At 42.6% G+C, this 11,154-nt stretch overlaps 1 protein-coding gene across 1 annotated transcript; it reads left to right on the top strand.

Annotated features, from left to right (window-relative positions):
• Positions 1-964: 964 nt before the first annotated feature.
• adra1ba (adrenoceptor alpha 1Ba) lies at positions 965-11,154 on the top strand. The gene is made up of 2 exons (XM_028984593.1): positions 965-2,236; positions 9,061-11,154. The coding sequence occupies exons 1-2, from the start codon at positions 1,294-1,296 to the stop codon at positions 9,633-9,635; spliced, it is 1,518 nt and encodes a 505-aa protein (XP_028840426.1). The 5' UTR covers positions 965-1,293; the 3' UTR covers positions 9,636-11,154.

Here is an 11,154-nt window from a genome sequence, read left to right as displayed (position 1 = left end):
CTGAAGCCCAATTAACATTTATCCTGGTATATGATTTATTCAGGACAGAAAAACAACCTTGATAATGCACTGTGCACATAATCTTGTATTTTACAGGCTTTTACAGATTCCACAAATGTCCTTGCTTGAGCTTTGGGCTTGTCTGCTGTTGAAAGATAAATTCAGAAGACACAATTATCTCATAAAATTTTTAATGATATTGAGTGCAGAGTATGAATATTGTAAAAAAAAAGGGCAGATATCTGTGAAGTGCATTATTTCTTTGACGATTGTGTAAATGTTTAAAAGCACAATGTACATGTCTGTATATATGTGCATGTGTAAAAATTCTATGAGAACATTAGAGACAAAAAAAATAATGCTTTAACTAATATTCCATCATTTCAACATAGCAGGCTTGGCATGAGCTAGGAATGCATTGTTATCACTATCAAATGCAGAGCAACTACTGCTTTAGTGGCATTTGAAAAAGGAATAAGGTTCATTTATACAATTACAGCCGAGATGCTGAAACATTTGTACCCTGGAATCAGTAATAATTTACTGCTTGGCACCAGAAAGACTGCAGAAGCCCCGGCTAGTGCATGACACGACTTAATTCATTAGTGAATGCCAACTACCTGGAAATGTTCTGAAGGGAAGTTATTGTCTAAAATTGATTTTATTAGAAACTTAGACCACAGTCCAGAGGTTTGCGTGGGCCTTCCCGCTGCATGCTGGAAAAAGGTTATTTAGACAAGTTGGCTGGCGAGGGGTTTTGGTGAAAGTCATTCATTCAATTTATAAATGCTCTCTTGCATTAGAACTTTTTTAAATCTGAAGTTGTGCCCAAGTATAGTGTTTTATAACGGTATGTTACGTCACGTGTGTGTGTGTGTGTGTGTGTGTGTGTGTGTGTGTGCGTGTGTGTGTACTGTTATTTTAAGTCATGTTCTGCTTTTTTCCACCGGTCTCCCCCTCTTTTCCTCCTGATGAAAGCACGGACGCCCCGTATTCTTCGAGCGCTTGCCGTGGCGGACATTCTGCGAGGTCCCAGGAATAGAACGACGCGCAGGTTCCGCGGGGGTCACTTTCAGCACCTGACCAAACAGCACACAGCAGAGCCCAGCGGGACGGGGGGACGTCCCCTGATGGGGCGGGGGACCGCACGCCGGAGACCGTCGCGGCACGTCCGCTGACCGCGCGGGTTCTGGACCAGATGCGGACCAGGCGAGGAGCTCCTGGATCGAAGGCGGTTCCGGAGGTCTCATCACGGCACGATTCGGTCTGATATGGAGCATTTGGTTGGTCAAGATGAGTTTTGACACCGGGGATGCTTCTGCTAACTTCTGGAGTAACGCTTCCTCCGAGCTGCGCAGAGAGCGCCCGACCAACATCTCCAACTCGACGGAACCCGGCGGCGCCCAGGGCGGCCCGTTCAACCTGTCCCGAGCGGTGCCGCTGGGCATGGTCCTGGGTGCCTTCATAGTGTTCGCCATAGTGGGGAACATCCTCGTGATCCTTGCCGTGGTGTGCAACAGGCACCTGCGCATCCCCACGAACTACTTCATCGTCAACCTGGCCATCGCGGACCTGCTGCTGGGCACCACGGTCCTGCCCGTGTCCGCGACCCTGGAGATCCTGGACTACTGGGTGTTCGGCAGGATCTTCTGCGACGTCTGGGCTGCGGTGGACGTGCTGTGCTGCACCGCGTCCATCATGAGCCTGTGCGTAATATCCATCGACCGGTACATCGGCGTGCGCTACCCGCTGCGCTACCCGGCCATCGTCACCGAGAAGCGCGCGCTCCTGGCCATGCTGGGCGTGTGGGTCATGGCCGTGGTGATATCCATCGGACCCCTGCTGGGCTGGAAGCAGCCCCCGTCCAACGACGACAGGGTGTGCCAGATCACCGAGGAGCCGTTTTACGCGCTCTTCTCCTCGCTGGGCTCCTTCTACATCCCCCTGGCCGTCATCCTCGCCATGTACTGCAGGGTGTACGTAGTGGCCAAACGGACCACGAAGAACCTGGAGGCGGGCGTGATGAAGGAGCGCATGGACTCCAGCGAACTGACCCTCCGCATCCACTACAAAGGCTCCCAGACGCAGGAGGACTGCGGCAAGGGCCAAGCCAGGAGCTCCCTGACCGTCAAACTGCTCAAGTTCTCCCGGGAGAAGAAGGCAGCCAAGACGCTAGGGGTCGTGGTGGGGATGTTCATCCTGTGTTGGCTGCCCTTTTTCCTGGTGCTGCCCATAGGTAAGTTGCCATTCGGGCCAACTTTAGTCTAACCCGGGAGGGAAATAAATAAAGTCGGTCAAACCATATTCATGGGCCCGATTTTACTCTACAAACAGTAACTATTCAACTCTCAACAAATTAAGTTTCCTATCGTTACCCCAAAACCAGCCATAAGTTGTCAGGTGACTGACAGGAATAGCACATCAGAATCAAGTGTGGCCGTCATTCACTATCATTTCATTGAGCGCAGCCAACTTTTGGCGAGGTTCGGCCTTTTTTCCCTGCCGTCCATTGGCCGTTTCCACTGAAGGAAAAATAAATGCTCTGCTGGATCTGAGGATGGCAGGATGGTGTTGAACCTCACAAAAAGGTGTGGATGGAGCTCCAAAAGAAGGTCAAATATCCAGGAGTGAACTCTGTCAGCAGCTCGCTGTTCGCTCAGCAGACAAATATGAAGTGTGAACGTTTTTTATTTTACACACACACGCACCATCTCTCATACGATTTCACTCCGTGGCTAATCACTGCACACATAACGCAGCATGCATGACATCATCAGTTATGTAAATTAAAATACCAGCATGTTTCCATACAAACTCTTTATTCATTACGGAATATTATATTTAAAAGCTATTTTAATGTATACAGCTGTGGAGAAAAAAATAGAGGCTAGTTTCCATGGCAGCCATTCCACATCCAGTACTTCGGCACCATCACAGTTCCTTCATCACGACGGGCTGGGAACGAGGAAAGGTCTCAGAACCACTGCTGTGGACCACACCCTCCTATCTCATCCTGCTTTGATGAGTTTAAGCATTATTCTTAAATTAATTTGTGAAATTTAACTTAAAATAGTAAGTTTTTCAGCAGTATTTTAATTCTCATGCTATATTGCATTGTTATTAAATACAACCAGTAGATTATTGAAGAATATGTTTAAAAAATGGAACACATCGTTGAAAACCTGCCTGCTGTGGTCTTTTTTTTCCAGAATTATTAAAAATGGTGTTAAAACAGCAAAACAGCAGACTACTGCTGTTTTTCACTAGAAAAGCTGCATTGTCCTGTTTTTTTGTGCTGTGCTGGTTTCTAGTACATTTTATTGCTTTTTAATTACACCAGTAAGACCCATTCTGAAGCATTAAACCCTCAAGGTGATTGCAGATGTCTTGTTGGTGTTTCATTTATTATTTTATTGATCATTTTTCTCAGGCTTTATCAGCCCTTCCAGCAGTGCTGCTGAGAGATCTCTGCACCTCTCTATACTGCTATGAAACCTCGATAAGTGTCTCATCAGCATTTAATGTTGAAGACCTCCAGAATGGTGTGAAGAATCATGATCCTACAGTTATAACTGTACATTGTAGATTATAAAATGGTTGAAGCTGGATGACATGCGGGCTGTAACTGGGCCTGGGGGGGGGGGCTAATGGATGGACCCCCAGACGGATACGAGGTTGCCTGATCACTTTAAAGCAGCGGGGCAGCGAAAGCCGCCAGCTGTTGAGGTGTGATTTATGGAGTTTGGTAGGGTGCTTCCTTCCACCCCATTCAGCTTATTTTTAACTGCTGTGATTTTTAAATGTTTATACATTTACACATATACATACAAATAGATCAATTGATTACATATAAATGGATAAATGTGGAAGCTTATTCCTCTGTGTCAGAGGAACAGATTAGCTTTCTGTCGTTATCACTAATTCCTGAAATAGCATCTTTTTTTTTTTTAGTATGGTTTCAGTTTCAAACCTCAGTGTGGTTGCAGGCCTACTGTAAGAATCCCGCAAGCTTCTGGGAGACTTGAGCCATTTTCTCGTTCCATTTGTCTTTTTTTTTATTTTATAAGCTTTCCAGTCACCAAAGAAGAGAAGAATAAACTTAAAGCTGCCATCACGGCAATGAACAGAGCTGCAGAGCTTCTGCCAAGTGTAGCACTTCACACTGGAGTACAGCGATTATTCATGCTAAACCAAAGCACCTTCATACATGTTGTTAAGACTTTCCATGCTTTCTTAAAATACAAAGAAAATCACCTACAAGCTCAGAGAGATCTATCTAAATTTCAAATGTCAAATGTTAAATCTGAATCCCTTTCGGATTAAACTGTAATACATGGAGGATTCTTTGGTGGTTGTGGAAGTATTATTTTAAGAAGCTGCTCTGTTTTGTTGCGTTTGGCGGATTTTCAGCAGATCACAACGAGACTAATTTCCCCCCGTCACTCCGGCATGTTGCCAGAGCTGGCCAGTAGCCGTGGTATATTTCTTACGTGGACAGCTCCTCCACAGCTGTGGCATGTTTGGTTTGTGTCACCCAGCATGATGTACCTCTCCTCCCCTTCCTCTCTCTCTAACTGCACCAAGCACACACACACACACATACACATACACATACACACACACATGTGATCTGTTGAGTTCCCATCTCACCCCTGGGTGCCACATAGCTTAGAATGAAGTTTGTCCTTTTTTCCCCAAAAGCTGTGCACAGTATAGTTCACCACGAAATTTACGATATTTCAGTGTCGGCTTCCCACTTCCCATTTTCACCTTCACCAGCGCCAGATGCTGTCAAGACGATAATTGCTATAGGATGAGTCAAAACCGTTAATGCAATCTATAAAATCATTTATTCTTCCTAAAATGGACCAAACATTGAAGAGTGCCAATGTAACTAAGAGAGTCAGTATTAAAATGACTTTTCAAACTTTGTAAAAGGCCTACTACTCTAAAATCCATTTTAGATGAATTCAGTCTTCTGTGTAAATATGAGCCGGGCACCTAATCAATTTGCTTTCAAATTAAGATAAGAGGATCCTTTATTTGAGTCACAAGTGCCCTTTAATTTTACATTGTTACATAAAATTTAAATTCTCGGAATTTAGTCGGAATGAAGATTTTTTATGTCTCACATTAAAAGTGCAGTTAGTAAGATTTGATAGGGCAGTGGTGGCCTAGCGGATAAGGAAGAGGACCCGTAATCAGAAAGTTGCTGGTTCGAATCTCAAAGGCCAAGGTGCCACTGAGGTGCTACTGAGCAACGCACCGTCCCCACACACTGCTCCCCAGGCACCTTTCATGGCCAAGGTTGATGGGTTAAAAGCAGAGGACACGTTTTGTTGTGTCACCGTGTGCTGTGCTGCAGTGTATCACAATGACAACCACTTCACTTTCCTTTTCAAAGTGGTTGTATCATCATGATTCTGCATGATATGAGCAACTGATGAACGGAAATCGTTGTTTAAGGTACAAATGAAGGTCTGATGCATTACACTGACCAGTGGTGGATGAAGTACACAAATAAAAGTACAGTTTCTACTTCAGCAAAAGTATTTGCCTTCAAAAGTACTTAAGTATCAAAGTAAAATTACAGTGATTTATTGTGGCTCTAATGTCTCATTTTAATTTACTGGTTAAATCAGTTCATTTTTGACAATTATTCTGTGGAATGCCATTAATTACTCTGCCACTGAAAACTATTAAAATGATCATAAATGTACTTTTACGACTTTTACAATATTGAGAACTGATGTGTTTATTTTTTTTTATCTACAACAGTTTTCACAATATAATTGTTTTAGGTGATCATTTTATCGTATAATGGCTTGAATCGTAATATGTACGCAAAATTTATTCGATGATGTTTGTGGTCTACGCACTTGAAAAGACTGTAAATACGATCACCTAAATCTATTTTGATCTGTTAATCCAATACGTGCCGTGCTGAAACTGAAACTGCGTTTGTGCTGCGAAGTGAAAAATGATTCCATGATATGGACAGATTTTTGAAAACTAATAATCTGTCTGCATGTTTGGTTGGGTGGAGCTGGGCACAAACACAACTTCGCTCCATCATACTGTGCATGATAATAGATTTGCAACATTTAGGATCAGGCAACACTAAAAACATACCATATTATAAAATTCCACATTAAAAATACACTAAAACGACTAACACAGTCACCAAATTGAAATAGTTAAAATAGCTTTAGCATCAGAGATTTCCATCAGAATAAAATCATACCTCTACCTGTTCCCTTAGATTAGATTTGATCTTGTAAAATGAAATTGTATGGGTCTGAGTCAGGCACAAGTCAACAGTTAAAAATCATGATCGCATGTTTTAATAGGTTAGCTATGACCGAGATCTTTTAATGCAAACACACAGAAACACATCAGTCAATTAAAAAAATGTAAAAGTTAATCAGACATTTTGCAGCGAATTAATAGCGACCAATCGACAATTTAGTGTTAAGACTAAACCTTGCTAAAATACATATTTTAAATGATTACAGAGACAAGTGTGGGAAAGGGGTTCAGACTGTGATGGCAGTAAGGAAGCGGCTCATAACCAAAGGGCTGTGGGTTCAAATCCCAAAATGCCAAGGTCCACTGAGGCCCCCTTGATCAAGGTACACACACTGCTCACCGGGAGTCTTTCATGGCTGCCTACAGCTCCATAAGGGTGATGGGTTAAAAGTAGATGTGAAACAATAATTTAATGTCTGTCGTAAAAGCGCTTCTCATTCACTCTGAACAGTGACGTCATGCCGAACTGCCAAACTGAATTGCCACAGTCAACCAAATCCATTTATGCAAATGACCTGGCGCGAACACTAGCCATTAGATAAATTCCTACTACTTTGGATAAGTGTCTATCTGGGTAGAAGTCAAATTCTGTTCACAGCAGAGGTTTTGCCTTTTTGTTTTCATTTTGCAATCGGACATATTCATGACATTTTATAATATTTTTGCCTCAGTGATTTCATCTGTCTTGCCAACAGGAATTACGATAATAATAACTGCATTCCAGCGATGCCATGCTGTGCGGTGATTAGCAGAGAACTGGAAAGCGGGTCTGAGGAGCTTCAGTCTCCATCCGGAATGCAGTGAAAATGCCTGAACGTCTGAGCAGGCCACTACATCCTTCATACTCTGCCCCCCCCCCCCCCCCCCCCCCCCCCACCCGTTAGCTTGCTGAACGGCTGCAGAAAGGCTTGTATGAGGTTTGGGAATAAACAGGCGGCGTGGTTCCCACCAGAAGTCACCAAAATCCGCCAAGAACCCCCTGAGCAGCTCCTGCTGCTGCTGCGCTGTGGTCCGCCGCTTGATGTCCAGCGACCTCGATGCCATATTAACCACCACCTCGTTAGAGCTGTAAAGAACGTCACATTCGCTCGCCATCCTCTGCATGTGTGCCTTCCCGCTCACTCAGTACCTACCTGGAGACCACACGTCATGGCTGAGGCTTCCTGAGCTGAGCCTTTAAGACTCTGTTCCTACTGTAAGTCATTAGTCCAGACGGAGCCGTCGTGTCCCCCCAGCCCACCCCCTTCGCAGGACTCACCTTCGGTGCAGATAAGGAGGCAGGGCACCATATGGTTCCTAAAAGCGTGTCAGAGGGAGTTAGTAAATCATTTCTGTGTGAGGTGAGAAAAGTAACACAGGGTGGAGAAAGCCGGCAAGCAGCGTCAGATGATATATTGTTATTCCAGCTTTCTAAAAGGCGGCAGGATGGTCTTCAATCACCTCTGCCCACGTGGTGTCACTAAGTGAGACCTTAGCTGCGTGGGATTGGAAGGATTAGCGTATACGAATGGGTGGATAAACGCAGCAGACGTTTCCAGAAGCACTTGGCAAACATGAGTTTTTGGCAAGTGACCCTCATTCCCGACCTTGATTATTTAAGAGCATTAATGTAATCAGTTTGGTCACTTGGTCACCATCCCATTTCTTTGTTTCTCCCTTGATTAAGTATCAGACAGATCAGTAATTGCATCTCTGCGAGGCCAAAGGAAATCCATACGTCTCTGCAGCAACTCGCCACGGTTTGATGAGAGTGTATATTATTATCATTATTACCTGTTGAGCCTTCACGTCCTCAACACCAGCAAGGGCAGCGGCAATTCCCCGCAGTGTCAGCAGAGGCTCTCACGGCAGGATCAGAAAAGGCCAAAAAAGGGGATAAGATAGAATGAGCGGCGGAGGAGGAGGCAGTAAAAGGGTCATCTCCCAGCGGCGGATTCCGCAGGGAGAAGGCAGTTTGTTAGACTCTAGGAAGAGTTTGGATGGATGATGGAAGAAGGACTCTTGTTTATATTTGGGAGGCCAGGAAAGAGCCCTCTTATAAGCCCTGGTGCCCCAGAGGTGGCACGAGTGTGAGAGCTCACTGTAAAGAATGTGTGATATGATAAAATGTCCAGCAGCATCCCAGACACATTTCAGCAGGATGGATGAGGATAAAACAGTATGGTTATAATAAGAGAAATATGAATCACGCAGAACTTTACTTCAGATAACATGAGAGGTCAGACTGGGAATTTCTTGAGACACATGATATTACAGCTGGAAGAGCAGGGACCTGATCACAAACATTCGTCTTCTCTGTCTGTTATATACATAATTTTGAGCCTATAAATAAGTTTCACCTTTAAATATCGGTGAGTACTGAGAGTAATATTTCAGCAGTATTGCATTAAATATTCTCTTATAGATGACAGTTATGTATGAAAGCAGGTGGATTTACAGTTGTGATCCCACTGGCTGCTTGCTTCAATTTTAATTCCAGAATGAGCATAGGAACAGAAAGAGCATGTCTACCTCTAAATAAATATGATAACCCAATAATAAATCATCTAAATGACCTGCTAGTGAGGAGTGATCGTGAGAATAGGTGCCCCTAAACTAGTTAATCATTATTAATAATTAAACAGCCCAATGTTTAGATGGCAATACTGCCATCTGGTGGTCATTGAGTTAAAAAGCATCATTTAGACTAGAAGAGCAAGAATTATTATTATTAAGTGAAATACAATCTTCTTCTGACATTTTGTTTTTCAGGTTCCTTTAATCCAAACTTGTATCCCCCGAAGACGTTCTTTAAGGTTATATTCTGGCTGGGCTATTTCAACAGCTGCCTAAATCCCATCATCTATCCATACTACAGCCGCGAGTTCAAGCAGGCCTTCATCCGCATACTCAGGTGCCAGTGCCAACAAAAGAGACGCTACAGCTGGCGAGCGTACAACTACCGCTCCAACCACAGCTCCGCCAACCACGGCTACATGGACAGCCACTCCGCCTGCTCCAACGGGAGCCAGCAGACGCTGGCTTCCTTGCATCCTAGCCCTTGCTTCACAACCCGAGGAGTAGGATCTCAGCAAGAGACCGGACATTTACCGGGGTGGGGCCCTTCCTCTTCGTCTTCCTCCTCGTCCATGTCGGGGAGCCCCTTTCCCAGTAAAATACCACCCGTTCACCAGGCTGTCTGCCCGGGTGCCACTATTCCCAGCAGGATGATTCCAACATTCCCGACTGCAGTACCGAGCAAAAATCTACACAGCAGTGAACAAAATGGGACAGAAAAGATGGAAAAAATCATCAATTCCAGGGCATCACCTGATACTAAAATGTAATTTCGATGTTTTTTAATCGTTTATTAACGCCACATGTCAAAGGTGGTGGAAGTTCTAACAATGGCAGTCACCGTTTTTTTTTTTATTTTATTGTTGCTCTCTTTTCCAGATATATTGGTATGTCCGATATGTTCTCATTGCTCATCGGATGCATGCTAGCACTTGCTGTGAAAGATGTCAGTGACTAAACATGTCTGGATATTTGGAATTGAAGTGCACCAGTGGACACCAGTGGATGTGAATAGATGGAAATGCATACATGCACACAGATGGACTTCAGAACCACAAAATCAACTTGGATCAGGATGTTCCAACTCTTCAAATGATGGTTTAAAATCGTGGGACAAAAAACATAATTTTTTGGCTTTTTTGATTTCCTGACTAATTGTTTCATGACTCACATTTGGTCCAGTAAATGGAACATTTTTTTAAAACCTCATATGTATGTGTCATAAATATAATGTAAAACAGCTAAATGTGACTAGGAGTATTTTACTAGATTATATGGATGTGGCATGTATGCTTTGACATGATTTATTTATTACTGCTTCACAAATGTAGATGTGATGTGTGTGTATTTTTATCAACAAAATATCCTGTTTTCACTTTGATCTATACTTCTGAAGCCCAAGCAACAGATTTTGAAAAAGCAGTAATTCACTGAGCCTTAGCAACAAGTGGCCATAAGTATATTAGTCCATTTAAAAATGTTCATAATGATAATTTAGTAAAGCTGCAGCGACAAAGTAATTGTAAATCATGTACTGTATATCTCAGAAGTTCTCTTTAAACATGGCAAAAATTTTAAAATGAAATAAAATAAATTGAGTTTCTGGTAAAGGGATATTAAAAAATTGAGCTTGTTCCTTGAAATCACACATTTAAAATATTGAACAATGTGCATCATAAAGGCTTAATATTAATATTAAGCACATTTTATAACTTCTTGGAACATTTCCATCCACATTTTCCATCCACTTCGATCCAAGTAGATTCCAGAATGTATGTGAATGAACAACAGATATTTATATTAGTTTATGTGTAGTCCCTGTCGTTTTTCTATATTTTTTAACATGTACCATGTGTATCAAATGGAGTAATAAAATTAAGCAGAACATTTTACACCAGAAAAGTGCAACAGAAAGGTGTCAGAACACAGTTCATCTCAAAACCCTGGCTGGTATCACAACTCACAGGACATAAGTGTATAAAATGAGAAATTGATCAGTTATCACCACCCACGTAATTCATAAGAAACAAGGAAATACACATATTGCACCCAATATGCATTAAAAAAAATAATATTTGTTGGAAACGACTATATTTCTTCTCAGACAATTCACCGAATTGTCTGATTTCACAAGTCACCAATTTGATGTCACTGTGAGAGCAATAATAAAAAATGTATGCGTTATGGACCACAGAGGTAGTTTTTTATTTAATTTAATACTGAATTCATTTAAATTGAATCTAAAAAAAAAAATTGTGTTTAATAAAATTAAAAATGTAAATGTTTAAA

Source organism: Denticeps clupeoides, chromosome 6 (assembly GCF_900700375.1).
Source record: "Denticeps clupeoides chromosome 6, fDenClu1.1, whole genome shotgun sequence".
Taxonomy (NCBI): domain Eukaryota; kingdom Metazoa; phylum Chordata; class Actinopteri; order Clupeiformes; family Denticipitidae; genus Denticeps; species Denticeps clupeoides.
Note: the sequence above shows the minus strand (reverse complement) of the source record. Positions and strands in the feature narration are given on the sequence as shown.

Excerpts from the sequence above, each read along its gene's own strand:
- adra1ba (XM_028984593.1), top strand. The coding sequence starts at position 1,294 with ATGAGTTTTGACACCGGGGATGCTTCTGCTAACTTCTGGAGTAACGCT. Across the intron at positions 2,237-9,060 it reads TTTCCTGGTGCTGCCCATAG|GTTCCTTTAATCCAAACTTG; the intron begins GTAAGTTGCCAT and ends TTTGTTTTTCAG.